The 14164-nt window shown below is 56.8% G+C and overlaps 2 protein-coding genes across 3 annotated transcripts; one reads left to right on the top strand and one right to left on the bottom strand.

Annotated features, from left to right (window-relative positions):
* Positions 1-1987: 1987 nt before the first annotated feature.
* TLCD3B (TLC domain containing 3B) lies at positions 1988-13107 on the top strand. 2 transcript variants are annotated; one of them, XM_033102034.1, is made up of 6 exons: positions 1988-2323; positions 3221-3304; positions 5910-6144; positions 6546-6641; positions 6949-7281; positions 11578-13107. In XM_033102034.1, the coding sequence occupies exons 1-5, from the start codon at positions 2199-2201 to the stop codon at positions 7234-7236; spliced, it is 828 nt and encodes a 275-aa protein (XP_032957925.1). In that variant the 5' UTR covers positions 1988-2198; the 3' UTR covers positions 7237-7281; positions 11578-13107. The 2 variants fall into 2 exon arrangements, with proteins under 2 accessions (XP_032957925.1, XP_032957924.1); XM_033102033.1 differs by lacking the exon at positions 11578-13107 and having other exon boundaries at positions 1989-2323; positions 6949-8061.
* Positions 8192-9058, bottom strand: C15H16orf92 (chromosome 15 C16orf92 homolog). Its single transcript, XM_033102036.1, has 4 exons — positions 8995-9058; positions 8554-8712; positions 8360-8447; positions 8192-8273 (listed from the first exon to the last, which is right to left on the bottom strand). Exons 1-4 carry the CDS (start codon positions 9056-9058, stop codon positions 8252-8254), a joined length of 333 nt encoding a protein of 110 aa, XP_032957927.1. The 3' UTR covers positions 8192-8251.
* Positions 13108-14164: the final 1057 nt, after the last annotated feature.

Raw genomic sequence — 14164 nt, 5'->3', positions numbered from 1 at the left:
CCTCAGTTTCTTCTCTGTAAAACAAGGGTACTACCACCTGGGAAGATTAAATAGGAATGAATATAAATCATCTTGCCCCGTGCCCAGCATGTAGTAAATACACAGGAAATTGGGTCCCTTCCCACCCCCACCCTCCACCCCGCCAAGGTTCCCCCTGAGGTCAGGAAGCTAAGTCCACCATTAGGTCTAAAATTGTCCCTTCCTCCGTCTGTCCAAGACGAGACCACTCAGAGGCTGTTCCCGCATCCTGCCACTAGAGGGCAGTGCGCAATTGCGAATCCCAGCCCTTTGCCTTTTCTGGGGGAGGAGACGGAGTAAAGGGCTTTGGCCAGGGTAAGGCAAGTTGTAGGGCTGCCTCTTGCGGCGCATCTTGGGGCAGGCCTGGAAACCACAGGTTTGGGTAGCAGGTCCCACAGGTCCACAGGATTGTTGGGTTCAGGACGGGAAGGCCGCACAAAAGCGTGAGCAGCACGCCAAGGCAGGGGCCAGTGTGGTTCTGGCCGGACTTCTGACCAGCTGTGTGATCCTGGCCGAGTCCCTGGGCCTCAGTGTCCTTATGGATGAATGAGGGGCTTGAACCAGTCAATTTCCCGGGTCCTTTCCCACTGTTCTGTGAAGTCGCAGAGGAAGGGGAGCCCGGAGCAAAAGAGGGGCTGGGAGCTTCGGGGAGACCTGACAGCAGCGGGACAGGGGCAGGAGCATCCTAGGGGCTCGAGGGGGGTTTTCTGAGAGGAGGCCGCATTACCCCACCCTCTTCAAACGCTGCAGCCACTCTGACACCTCGTGGAAGAGGGTTCCTGCCTCTTCTCAACTATATGTCCTTGGGGAGGGTCAGAAGGCCTGGGGACCATTTCTCGACCTGTAAAAAGGGGGACAAGTGCTGTTAACTCACTGATGGTACAACAGTGAGACGAGACCACGGGACAGTGTGCGGCAGAGTCAGGACCTAGAGGCACCCCGTATGTTTCACCTGGAGCGTTCCCCCCCCCCCCCCCATGAAAGCCCCGGAGTCTCGGAGCCTGGAGGACAGTGTGTTGGGGTGTTTTTATTCCCATCCATTCCTTAAACTCATGCTTCGGAGACAGCGAGATACACTGCCTCCTCCTGCTGTCTCCTCCAGGGAACCCTTTCGTGCCTGCTGGAGGGGGCACCCCTAAGCTGGGACCCCCAGCAGGCCCCTGAAGGACATGTGCCAGGAGACACTGGCACAGGAGGAAGTGGCAGGCATTGGCAAAAACGCTGGTGGGAAGCAGGCTCAGGCCCATCTGGGGGCTCAGGCTTTCCTCCCCGCGGGCCAAGGAGCCCTGGGCCACCTTCCTTCCAAGAGGAGACCCTCCCCTCCCTTGGCCCTTGGCCCCAGCAGTCCCCCCCAACCGCAGCTGCTGTCTCTTTAAGGGCCTCCCCCTCCCTCTTTCTCTGCTCCCCCCATCTCTGTCGCAGCCGCGGCTGTGGCTCAGAGCTGCATGGGGAGACGCCGCTGCAGGTCCGGTTTCCCGGTGTCTGGTCGGTGCCATCCTTTCCCCACCCCTCCCCCGCCCTCCTCAAGCTGGTGACTCCCCTCCCCCTCCCCCCTCCCCACCGAGGGGGCAGGGGGCTGGGCACAAACTCTCTATAACGCCCCATGCAGCGTCTGTACTGGGCAGCGGGGACTGTGGCAGCAGCCAGAGGCGGGAGAGCACCGCCGACTGCTGACCACTTGCCGGCCACTCCTCTGTCTCGCGCCCCTCCCGCCCTCTCTCCCGCCCTCTCAGGGCTAGCACCACAGCCCCACCCCCACCCCCCACCCCGCCTCCTTGGGCCCTCCCAGCCTCTCCACGTAAGCCCCCCCCACCTGCCTCGTCTCCCTCTCCTCCCCCATCTGCATCCTCCTCTCCTGAATCCTCTCCCTCTCTGTCCTCTCCTAAATCCTCCCCTCCTAATCTCTCTCCCTCCCTCTGGCTGGCTTTCTCCTTCTCCCTTTCTCGGATCCTCCCTCTCCCTGGTCTCTCCCCTTTCCCCAGCTCATCTAACTCCCTTTCCCCCTTCCTGTGGTCTGACTCCCCTGCCCCCTCCCTTCCCGCCCTGTCCCCTTTGTGCCCCTTTCTCTTTTTCTCTCCCCTTCTCTGGCTTTGCGTCTTTTCTCCACCTCTAACTCCCTTCACCTCGGCCTTCCTGGCCCTTCACGGCGGCTCCTCTCCCTGCCTGAGGTCTGAGCCACCATGCTGACCCCAATGATGGCCGGGGGGGTGGTGTTCCCCGGACTCTTCCTCCTCTCCAAGAACACGCTCCAGCGGCTGCCCCAGCTGCGCTGGGAGGAGGCCGACGCGGTCATTGTCTCAGCCAGGTAAACTGCATCTTTCCCCTCAGCCCCTCTCCCCTTTTCAGGCTTTATGGGGACAGATGGGGCCCAGCCCTTCTTTGGACCCTTGTTCCAGTGGGGCCTGGGAGCTCCTGAAGGGTCAGTGGGCTTTACCTCCAAGCTTCCTTCTCTCCTCACTGCCTTACTCTCTCCCAGGAGACCTCATCCAAACCCAGCCATCTGGTCTACTTGTATTCAGACTGCTTTTCTTTCCTTTCCCCATTCACCCTACCACCCTGCAAAACAGGGCCAGCATGGGACTAAAACATTCTTGTAAGATATTAGGGAACAAGGCAAGGGGCAGAGAGCTGTCTTATTCAGGGCATATGTTTGGGGGGGGGGGGACAGGGACAGAGGAGTGAAAGGTAGAACTTTGTACCACCCTGGGATAAGGGCCAGAGTTGGGTAGGGGAGTGTGGTGGCAGTTATGGGGACAGCGCGGAAAGTGGCCAGGAGGAACCTGGGGTCGCGGAGGGGCTAGTTGATGGCCAGCATGATGATTGGGTGGCTGAGGGGTGCAAGAACAGGCTCAGGGCTTCCCCTTGCCACCCCATGCTGTCCCCTCCCTGGCCTCCCCAGGAAGGGGCGTTGTGATCAGCCACACTTTGTCACCTCAGGAAGACAGAGAGCAAGGCCACTCAGTGGCCACAACTGAGAGAAGGAAGTTGGCAGCGAGGAGTGGGGCAAACTGAGGAGTGGCCGCTGGGCCAGCCCCAGAGCCCGAGGTGGTGGGGTGAGCCCTAGGCAAGGCAGACTTGGGAAAAGATGGGCAGGGAGTGGCCTGAGAGGTGACCGAATCCAGAGCATGGGAACCGGACAGGAAAGAGGAGAAACCAAGGGGTGTGTCTCCTCCCTCTGCCACTGTTCCCTCTCCCTCTCTAGGCTAGTCTCCTCTGTCCAAGCTGTCATGGCCTCCACAGCTGGCTACATCGTCTCCACCTCCTGCAAACACATCATCAATGACCAGTAAGTGCCACGGAATCACCTTTGCCCAAGTTCCAGCAGCTTGTGTGTATGTGTGACCCCTGAGATCTCCCACGGACTCCTTCAGTGGTCCCCAAGCACTGCCTTCACTTGGGCCTGAGAAAGTTAACTGCAATAGCTGCAACTCAACACCCACGAATAAATTTATCCGTGTCCTGCCCTTAAAGGTCAGAACCAGCAGGAGCGGGAGTGGGGCTCAAAGAGGGTTCTCAAAGCAGCTCCTGGCTTCCTGGCCTCTTGTCTCCTGTCAGGTTCTGAGTGTGGTTTCCTCCCTTCCCTCCTCCCACCCTTACACCCCTCAGACCCCATTTCCAACCCGCCCCTGGGTGCCCTCTTCCTCATGCTGAGCCCACAGCTCACCTCCTCCCAGAATCTGGGAGTCCAGAGCCAGCCTCAGGCACCAGGGAGGTGAGAGAACAGAGATGACACAAACAAAGCCACTAGTGGTGTGTGTGTGTGTGTGTGTGTGTGTGTGTGTGTGTGTGTGTGTGTGTGTGTAGGCCAAAATTTGGCACTGGCAGCTGCTGCAGTGCCTGGCGCTTGCCAAAAAAGCCAGGCCTGAGAGGTGGGGCAGGAGGAGGAAGGAGAGGGGCCCTGTCCGTGGTGCTGACGGGACAGCTCTAGGTGACCCGTGGGCTGCAGCAGAGTTCCCTTTAAGGGTGCGAATAACACCCCACACTTCACTGCTGGCCCTGCTCCCCTTCTCTGGGGGCTGTTGAGCCCCAGGGACATTGTCTGGATGAGCCTGACCTAGAGGCACCCCCTCTTTCCCTGCAGATGAGCTCCCTTATCTGTGGATTGAGGGCCACGCCTGCCTGGAAGGGCAGCTGCGAGGAGGAAGTGAGTTGTGTGTGTCCAATGCCTAGATCAGCTCTGGCTCACACAGTGGCTACTTAACTCTTTCTTCAGACTCCGCTCCCATAACGTGGCTTTCTCTTGCCTGCTCCCCCTCTTCCCCGCCCCTGGGTCCCAAAGGAGCCCGGATCCCCACACATTTCCTCCTCTCGCCTTCTTACAGAGGTCACCTTCCAACTCTCATGTTCCCACCCCCCTCCAGCTCTGTTCTTGTCCCTCCCCCTTTTAATCCTCAGGTGGCGGAGGAGGCTCAGGGTTAATCCAGGGGCAACAGCTGTTCCTACTTCTGAACCTCATTGCTCAGAGGGTGGGTCTGGTTTTTAACCTTTTGCATTGCAGCCCAAGGCCTGGTGGGTGGTCCTGGACCCTTACAAGCCAGCAGTCCCACCTCCTACCAGGTCTGCTGTTGGCCAGCTCTCCAGACAGTCCTGCTCTAACTTCTCTGGGGCCTACGGACCCCTTTCCGCTTTCCTGCCCTCTGTCTCTGACCTGGGCCCCTGCTCTCTGTCCTCTGTCTCCCCCTCCTGGTCACACGCGCCGGCACAGGTCTCAGATGCTCTTCTCCTGAAATCACCCCGTAGCGTGGGCTGCCTCTCCCCGTTCGCTCCTTCGGGCTAGCCTTCCTTCTGCTTCCAGCTCACCCTGGTCTACCCCCAGCTTACTTCCTGGCCTCTCCGCAGGTCTCTCTCACTTCTCCTTTAGCAGCGACTCACATTTGGTCGCAGCTCTTTTTCTGTGTCACTTCTTGACTGACTTTGCTTTTGTCCCTCCACCTCGCTGGGTGAGTTCCCTTGGGTCTGCCTCTTTGACCTGCCCCCTCCACCCCCCCCATACCTGTCACAGGACTGTAGGATTTAAGAGAAAGGGCTCACTCAATGTGCTGACTCAAGCAGAAAAATGCAATATTGCATATTCATGCACTTTTCATTTTTGTTTACTCTCAAAGTACATAGAACTTGCTCTGCTCTTGGCTCCTTGTACTCAGCGTTTTCTCCTTAATGTTTGGCTGTACCTGAAGAAAATGAGCGATTGGGCCACATTCAGGCAGAACAAGCAGCACCGACAGCATGACCAACTCCCCAAAGGGACCTATTCTCTGACACTTGTCTTGACTCTTCCAGGGGGGGCAGTGGGGCTGAGAGTGAGGGCTGTGGAGACAGACTTCACATGTTTATTCCTTATCTAGATTACCTAGTCTCTCAGTTTCCTCATCTGTAAAATGGGGGTGATAACTGTACCTATTTTTTATAGGGTTTTTGTGAGTAAATAAATTTATGCACATAAAAGATTTTAGACTATCAGAACAGTGCCTACATGTAATAACTAATCAATGTCAGCCAGTAAGGTCTCTCCCCATCTCTCTCAGCTCTCCTGCTGTTTGTCCTAACCTCAGGTGTCTCATCCCTTGCCCTTTGGTTTGTGCTGTCTTTTGATCTCTTTCTCTTCCTTTTTCTCCTACCATATTGCAGAGAGGGAGGGAGGGGGAATGAATGAATATGAAAAATGGGTGGGGTTTCAATCCCATCACTATCCCTTACCAGCTGTGTGACCACATGACTTTGGGCAAGTTTGACCTGGGGTCCCGTCATGTAGCTCTAGAGTCACTCCCCTCTCAGGGCGGTTGTGTCAGCTGCGATCTGACTCACGTGATGCGTCCAGCACCGACCCCGGCACCGGGCCGCTGCTCTGTCCATCTCCTGCCCCCTGACAAACCCCTCTTTCTGCCCCACAGACACTGGCTTTCCTCCGCCTACACGCAATTCGCAGTCCCCTACTTCATCTACGATATCTACGCCATGTTCCTCTGTCACTGGCACAAACATCAGGTCAAGGGGCACGGAGGAGATGAAGGGGGGGCCCGCGCCCCGGGCGGCACCTGGGCTGTGGCGCGAGGCTACCTACAAAAGGAGTTCCTGATGGTGCTCCACCACGCCGCCATGGTGCTCGTGTGCTTCCCGCTGTCTGTGGTGAGTCGCGCGCGGCTGCCAGCCAGGGCCCCCCGGTCCTGCTCATGCCAGCACGGAGGAGCCCGGGGAGCCCTGGGTCCAGGTCCCAACCGTAGGGCAGGCGCAGGGTGGACGGGCCCCGCGGAGGGTTCACTGAGCACCGGACCAGCGGCGCTTTGGGGCTGCTCTTGCGCGTCTCTGGGCCTCAGCTTTCTCGTCTGTAATGTAAGGCATCCATCTTACCTGCGGGATTGTTGGAGGGACACAGTGAGGTCATGCTCCCAGCTGCTTTGCTACTGTATCACTTTCCAACTTTCCGAGTTAAGTATCTCCAAAAGTGACCGACGGGAGAGCAGGAGAGAGAGCAGGTGCAGCCGGGAATCCAGGCTGAGGCCAGGGCTGTTTCCTCCCTCTCCTCTCAGGTGTGGCGTCAGGGCAAGGGAGATTTCTTTCTAGGCTGCTTGCTGATGGCAGAGGTCAGCACGCCCTTCGTCTGCCTGGGCAAGATCCTCATCCAGGTGAGAGGGCACCTGAGGGTATATGAGCCTGCCGGGAGGGTACGGGAAGGGCAGGCACTTTCAAGGACCTTCAGAGATTCTTTAAAGCACAGGTGAAGTGTCAGATCTGGGAGCGATTATAGGCTGGGCTGGAGGGGAGGCGGGTTCTGGGGCCGTTAGCCAGGCCCCTGTCCGGAGAGGGGAAGGGAAGGCGGGGACCCGGGAGGGCGGAGGAGGCGGGGCCCTGGTGGGGGCGGGGCCAGGGGCGGGGTATGACCCCCACCGCCTCTCACCCCCGCCCCCTCCCTCTGCCCTGCCCCCGCCGCAGTACAAGCAGCAACACACGCTGCTTCACAAGGTGAACGGGGCCCTGATGCTGCTCAGCTTCCTCTGCTGCCGGGTGCTGCTCTTCCCCTACCTGTACTGGGCCTACGGGCGGCACGCCGGCCTGCCGCTGCTCGCCGTGCCCCTCGCCATCCCGGCCCACGTCAACCTGGGCGCCGCGCTGCTGCTCGCCCCCCAGCTCTACTGGTTCTTCCTCATCTGCCGCGGGGCCTGCCGCCTCTTCCGGCCCCGGAGCTCCCCGCCGCCCTCTCCCTGTGAGACCCAGGACTGAGGCGGGGCCCGGGGACCCTCCCCACCGCCCTCCCTATCCCCGCAGGTACAGGGCTCTGGGGCTGTCGGGTGGGGGTTGGGAGCCAGGGGCCTCTGGCCCTGACAGCCCCAGGACTGACAGATGGACTCCGAAGGGGTGGGGACAGATCCCCGCTGGCGCTGAGGGACCAGGGACCAGGCGAAGTGGGAGGCAGGGAGAGGGGACCTCTTCTCTCCACGGCGCCGGCGGAGCCGAGTGTAGCGAACCCCGTCCTATATACCCCCTTCTTCTATCACAACCGCGGGGTCCTGGAGAATGAGGGGCAGAGGAAGGGGAACCATTTTTCATCCGCTTAGGGCTTGAGGGCTGTGGGGAGGCTGGCGGAGACTCCAGAGGACCAGGAGTCAAAGAATGTGGTGGAGGCCCTGCTGCCAAGGCCGTCCTAGCCGCCCTGCTGCAAACTCCTCTCAGCTCCTCACATCTGGGAGGGAGGGGACACCCTAACTAAGCCGGTGGGCCTCCCTCGATGCTGGTTGCCCCCACAGCTCCTCTCCAGGGGGGGCCAGCCTGAGGAATCTTATTTATTTATTCACCCAAATTCACACTCGATTGTTGGGGTGGGGGGAGGGAGGTGGCTGCTATCCCCCAGCCTTCCCAGTGCTGAGCAATCCCCGGTGGGGCAGGTGGGGCAGCACCCAGTCCCTTCCCCATTAGGCTGCACACCTCGCCCTCGGGCCCTGGCATGTCCCTGGTGCTACAGACCTCTCAAGGCTTCCTCCAGTCTGGGGTCGGGGGCCCTGGGAGGTGCTTTACAGATCGCTAATAAAGACAGCCTGCCTGAACGCCGCCGCGGCCCTGCTAGCCCAGTTCTTTGGGGCTGGGGATGGAAAACATGCGCCACCACAGCACGGAGCAGGGTCCCCGGGCAGGTGACTGAGCAGTCAGGGAGGAGAAAAGGAAGCACTTTTATTCATCAGCAGGAGACGAGGGTGGGTCTGGACACTCAGGGTGGCATCCACCGCCCTTGTCTGGCTCTTTAGGCCCCTTTCCGGCAGCTCCTACAGGGTATGGAGATCAGAGGTGGGAGGCCACCTCTGGGTCCTTCAGCCTCTCCCAAGGCAAGGGGCGAGGGGACAGGCCTTACATGTGTGTGCAGAACTGGAAAAGGAGGAAGAAGAAGGCCACCACCAGAGCGCCCACTAGGATGTGGTGGAAGAACCCAGGGTTGGAACCTGCCAGACAAGGAAGCGGAAATGGGGACCCTGGACTTGTCTCTTGGGGCTGCTCTCCTCCAGGCCCTGGGCAAGGAGGAGGCCCCCTTCTTAAGCTGGTTCATACCTGAGTTAACAAAGATGACAGGTTTCTCTCCAATAAACTGCGCCACGGCCAGGAGCCTGGCTTGGTCTGAATCTGAGTAATCAAAGAAGTCAGATCTGTCTATGAAGCGTGGAGATTGTGGCCCCAGGGCCAAGGACTTGGCACTCTCCAGGTTGGGTGCTGGGGATCCAAAGCAGAGTCTATGACAAGAGCCAAGCAGACCCCTGCCACCCACCCCAAGACGCCACACAGCCTTAGTGTGGTTGTAAAGGGGCTTGAAATTGTTCCGGGAACTTCTCAGAGGTCAGCTGAGCTCTCCAGGAGAAGGCCCATTCTGGACGGGGAGGATGGGCGAGAAGTGCAGACAGCAAAGAGAAAGGCGGAGGCTTGGCCTCTGGACCCCTAAGGGAACCGTCCCCCCAAGCCTTCTGCCTCCCCACTGCTCCCAGGACCACTTCCCACCTGTTTCTACAGCCCCCAGCCCAACCAGCCACACCCACACCCATGCCCACTGCCACTGCCTCATGACCCCTCCACGCCTGTGACAGGTGATGTCACAGCTCTGTGATGTCACAGCCTGGAGCCATTCTGAGCCCACACTGAGGGGAAGGGAGACGGAAGGTGCTAGAGCTGGAACCTTCCCCCCAACCCCACTGGAATCAAGGGGAGAGGTTGGGACCCACAGAGCCTCATCCTTTGGGATGAACAGTGGCAGCCCCAGAATTTAGAAACAGGAGAAACTTGGTGGCACTAAGGGACACGCATTAGTATAGAAGGTATGGGGACTTCTAGGGGCGGCAAGGTTCCACCCCTCTCGTTACCCCTTGGATCGACCGCAGGAGCATTTATTGAGCACTTCTTACTATGCCGAGTACTTGACATGGACTGACTCGCCTAACCGGCTTAACAACGCCAATGAGGTAGGTCCTCCAGGCCTCACTACACAAACGAGGGAACCAAGGCACAGACGGGCAAAGTGATGTGAGCAAAGCACACTTCCCAGGGATGTGGATTTTCCTCCCTGAGGCTCCCTCTGGCCTTGTGGCCCCCAATCCAGGCGCCTCGGGGGCTCCCCAATTCCCAAACTGGGTCTCTCAGTGCCCAGCTGCTGACCCTGGGGCTGGGAACAGGAGAAATAACAGGCTTTTCCCACTAGGTGGCAGCAGTGTTCATGCCTGCCTGCCTGTTTCCCCTCGTCCTGCCCCAGAAAGACACTGCTCCCCAACTCCTGGCCCTTCACCGCCCTTTTTCCTCAGGTTGCATCACGTGCTTCAGGAGGAAGTATTGCCAGGGAAGGGCAGGCATAGGGGTTATCAGAGGAAGCCCTCTGGCCCGTCTCTCAAGGCAGGTCTTTTGGTAAGGCCCAGAGCTTTCACAGGCTCCCCTTTCTGGGTGGGTTCCCCCACAGGCCATCGCATTTTCCCTTCCTAGTCTCCGATTTTCTCTTATATGTCACTTCCCAACAGCCACTTTCACTCCTGCAGCCCCCTTCAGCTTCAGAGTTAGTTCCCCTCTGATTGGTAGGTAGGCCTGTCTGTCACAGGTGTCCCGCCCTACCCAAGCCCAAGGACACTCCAGGGTCTCCTTGGTTTTACTACACAGATGCCTGTTCAGCAGCCTCTGACAGTCCCAGGTCCATGACTACCCCTGAGCCACACATGTGTCTGTAGTGTGTGTGAGGTCGCCTGCCCTACGGATGGAGGCTCCCTCCTCTGCTGGCTCCCCATCCCTCATCTTTCCTGCCCTCAGGGACCACCCACCCATTCTCCTCACAGTAACACTGGGAGGCGCTTGCCACAGTCAGCTTCCCAAAGAAGAAAAAGGCCCAGAGAGAAAAGGAGGAAAGAGGAGGGAACCTAACCTAACATCTTGGGGACTGGCTCAGATGGGCCTTGTCTCCTTACACTTACCTCTTCTAAGAAAGAGGAAGTGAATTATCCAAAGTCACAGGCCTGTGAGGGGCAGCGGGGACTCAACCTGCTTCCTGGCTCTGGGCCAGGGCTCTAGCCCCAGCCCCGTGTGCAGCTGCTCCTGGGGTTTAGCGGGGAGAAGGGGTTCAGAGCCTTTCGCCTTTGCCGTGGAGTTTGCAGTTTCCTCAGAAGAATACAGCTGCCCTCTCTCCCAGAAAAGACTCAAGCAGTAAAGTATCCATTCATTTCTTCACCCAACTATGAAATAAATGTGCTGAGCTCCTACTGTGTGCTGGGCTCCACGGTGGCTTAGACAGAATCTCCAGGGCTTGCTCTCTGCCCTGGGGCACTCAGGGGAGAGAACGCCTGGGTACGCACCACTACAGTACAGACCAACAACCTCTAAGCGACTGCTATGTATGCTGTCTCTTCTCCGTCACTTCGAATGCATTTGTCAGCCCCTTCAGACCTGGCTTCATCCCCAACACTCTCCTGAAGCCACTTTTGCCAAATCCACCAATGACCTCATAACTTGCCAAATGTAATGGTTACTTCTCGGTTCATTCTGCCTCAGCTTTCTGAGCCTGCAGCCTCCAGAACCATGCTCACCGATTTTCTCTAACCAGCTCAGCCTTGGACCTTTCTCTTTTCTATCTATATTCTCTCTCCCTAGGTGATCTCATCCAGTCTCATGGCTTTAAATACCATCTATAAGCTGATGACTCACAAATGTATATTTCTAGCCCTGCCCTCTCCTCTGAGCTCCAGACTTCTCCACCCAACTTCCTGTTTCATGTCCACAAACATCTGGAATTTAACAGACCCCAAACGGAGCTCTGGATTCTCCTACCCCAAACCTGCTGCTTCTTTCCATCGCAGCAAAGGGTCTCATGATTCCTATAGATGCTTCATTCAACACAAAAGCCCAGGAATCATCTCAGATCTCTTCTTGTCTCTCTCCTGACGAACTCATTATCAAGACCTGTAGGCTTAGTTTCCAATAGCAATCTCAAATTCATCCACTTCCCTGCCCCCTCCGGCTGCCCGCCTTGTTCAAGCCAACCCCATGTCTCACCCCGCTTATTACTGCCACAGTCTGCAGATTGGTTAACCTCTCTATTCACTCTTCCCCTAGGGAGAACAAACCAGAAAACGCAGATTCACTACTGAAAACCCTCCAATGGCTTCCCATGGCTCCCGTGTGAGTTCTGAACGTCTTCGCCTGACCTGTAAGACTTTTGCCCAACCCTGTCCACCTACCCTACTCGGCTCTTTCCAGGCTCTTCCTTCGTCGGCACGCTCCAACCTTGGCACACAGCTCTGCCCGGGACGCCGCTGCCCACACTGGACCCCGGGCTGGCTCCTCTCCGCCGCAGAGACAACACTTCCGGGGTGGGGGGCGCGCCTGCGCTTCCACACCTTGTGACCAGCCGAGGTTACCGATTCAGTCTCACTGCATATTGTCTGTCTCCCTACAAGGCTGTGAAGCCAGAGAGTGTTCACCTTGGTTCATCAGAGTCGTAGCACAAGAGATAGTAGGTAGTCAATACATATTCATTGACTTAGTGGATGGACGGACAGACAGAAAGCCTTTCCACCTGCTGATATACCCCGGGCTCACCGCTGTCTGTGTTCCCCTACAACTGGCTTGAGCTCCAGCTCCCCTTCACCTCCGACAAGCCTCTCTGGGGGACACTACTGGGCCTGAGCCAAGCCCCTTAGGAAGACCACAGCAGAGGCTGCCCGGCTGTAAGCCTCTGGCCCAGCCTGCCCCTCCCCTCACTGCAGACCCAGGTCCGCCTGTCACCAAAGCCACCAGCTCCGGTTGTGGATGGCCTCTCCCTTAGTTCCACCTCCTTCCTTATCCTGGAGAGCCCCAGCGGAAACCTAATGGTTGCCTTTACTTAAAATAATACATTCTTTTGAATAGGTAACATAGGCACGTGGTACACAATTCAAAAGATACAAAGCGTGTACCTTGAAAAATCACTCCTGTTTCCTGCCTTGCCCTGCCTCAGAGCTACTTCCTCAGAGGTCGCCACAGTTACCACTTTCTGGTGCAGCCTTCCAGAAATAATTTATGCACAAATAAACAAACACGTATAAACTCTTTTGGCCTCACTCAAATGGCAGCATTTGACACACGCTGCTCTATACCTCACTTTTTTCAGTACAGAAAGGGACTCTTTCTTTGTCATGGCTGCATAGTATTTCATTGTATGAAACTGTGTCATAACTGATTGAACCTGTCCCTTACTCGTGGACATGTAGGTTGGTTCCAATCTTGTGCCACTGCAAATAAACTTGAACTTTTATTATTCTGCTCATGGAGCAGAATATGTCTATGGGATAAAATATCCACTATGTCTATAGGATAAAATCCTAGAAGAGGCACTTTGGAGTCAAAGAGTCTGCGAGTATGTTTTTGCCATCTTGGGATCCACGGTCAGACTGGCCTCTGAAGAGTTGGTCTCCATTTGCCCATAACTTCGCCCACATTGTGTGTTACCAGATGCTTGGAATTTTGTCATTTGATAGATGACAAGTGCTTTCTCAGTGTCGTTTGACGTTGCATGTCTTTTTAAAAACATATATCTTGGAGCCAGCCCGGTGGCTCAGGCGGTTAGAGCTCTATGCTCCTAACTCCGAAGGCTGCCGGTTCGATTCCCACATGGGCCAGTGGGCTCTCAACCACAAGGTTGCCAGTTCGATTCTTTGAGTCCAAGGGATGGTGGGCTCTGCCCCCTGCAACTAAGATTTAACACCGCACCTTGAGCTGAGCTGCCTCCCGCGTGGCTCAGTTGGTTGGAGCACGTCCTCTCAACCACAAGGTTGCCGGTTCGACTCCCGCAAGGGATGGTGGGCTGCGCCCCCTGCAACTAACAACAGGCAACTGGACATTGAGCTGAGGTGCACCCTCCACAACTAAGATTGAAAGGACAACAACTTGACTTGGACAAAAAAAAAGTCCTGGAAGCACACACTGTTCCCCAATAAAGTCCTGTTCCCCTTCCCCAATAAAATCTTAAAAAAACAAAAACATATATCTTAACTATTTTCAAGCATTCAGTTCAGTAAAGTATATTCACATTGTTGTACAATTGCATGTCTCTTACTTTTAAATCACAGTTTTTAGTAATGCTAACTTAGTACCGGCCCAGCTCGGGGCAGCCTCTGCTCCCTGGTGGAGGGTGGGGAGAGATAGAAATGGAAGCAGGCATGACAAGCGTCATCAGAGCTGAGCCTGAGGTAGCACTGGAAGCTGGGGGCAGAAGGGGGATGCTACCGGAAGGCTCCTAGAAAGAGGGGACTGACTCACGGGTGACCCTTGAAGGAAGGGAAGGCCCTCCAGGTGAAGGAGCTGAGGTGAGCGAAGGTCCAGAGGCCTGACAGATCCAGGTGTGGGGGTGGCCCGTTAGCTCAATTGGTTAGAGCATGGTGCTGGTAGCACCAAGGTTGCAGGTTCCATCCCCGCATGGGCCACTGTAAGCTGCGCCCTCCTTAAAAAAGAAAGAAAGAAAGAAAAACGCAATACAGAGATCCAGGTGTGTTCTAGGAACTGCAAGGAACGTTCCTGAGAGCCGGCGCCAGGAACAGGGGTGATGAGCTCACAGAAGTCAGGGTGCTGGGCAGAAGGGCCTTGGAGGTCCCTGTGAGGATGGACGCCTTTGGGGGATAGCAAGCTTGGGACAAAGGAGAGCTGGAGTTAGACTGACAGGTGG

The sequence above is a fragment of the Rhinolophus ferrumequinum genome (genome assembly GCF_004115265.2).
Source record: "Rhinolophus ferrumequinum isolate MPI-CBG mRhiFer1 chromosome 15 unlocalized genomic scaffold, mRhiFer1_v1.p scaffold_54_arrow_ctg1_1, whole genome shotgun sequence".
Classification (NCBI taxonomy): domain Eukaryota; kingdom Metazoa; phylum Chordata; class Mammalia; order Chiroptera; family Rhinolophidae; genus Rhinolophus; species Rhinolophus ferrumequinum.
The sequence above is the reverse complement of the archived record's forward strand: the minus strand, read 5'-3'. Positions and strand labels throughout refer to the sequence as shown.

Bases quoted from the DNA above. Each gene is read 5' to 3' on its own strand.
- TLCD3B (XM_033102034.1), top strand. From the start codon at position 2,199: ATGCTGACCCCAATGATGGCCGGGGGGGTGGTGTTCCCCGGACTCTTC. The intron at 3,305-5,909 runs GTAAGTGCCACG...TCTGCCCCACAG, and splicing joins AAACACATCATCAATGACCA to ACACTGGCTTTCCTCCGCCT. The intron at 6,642-6,948 runs GTGAGAGGGCAC...CCCCCGCCGCAG, and splicing joins TGGGCAAGATCCTCATCCAG to TACAAGCAGCAACACACGCT.
- C15H16orf92 (XM_033102036.1), bottom strand. From the start codon at position 9,058: ATGAGGCAGTGGCAGTGGGCATGGGTGTGGGTGTGGCTGGTTGGGCTG. The intron at 8,713-8,994 runs GTGGGAAGTGGT...TTGGATCCCCAG, and splicing joins GCTGGGGGCTGTAGAAACAG to CACCCAACCTGGAGAGTGCC. The intron at 8,448-8,553 runs GTATGAACCAGC...CTTGTCTGGCAG, and splicing joins TGTCATCTTTGTTAACTCAG to GTTCCAACCCTGGGTTCTTC.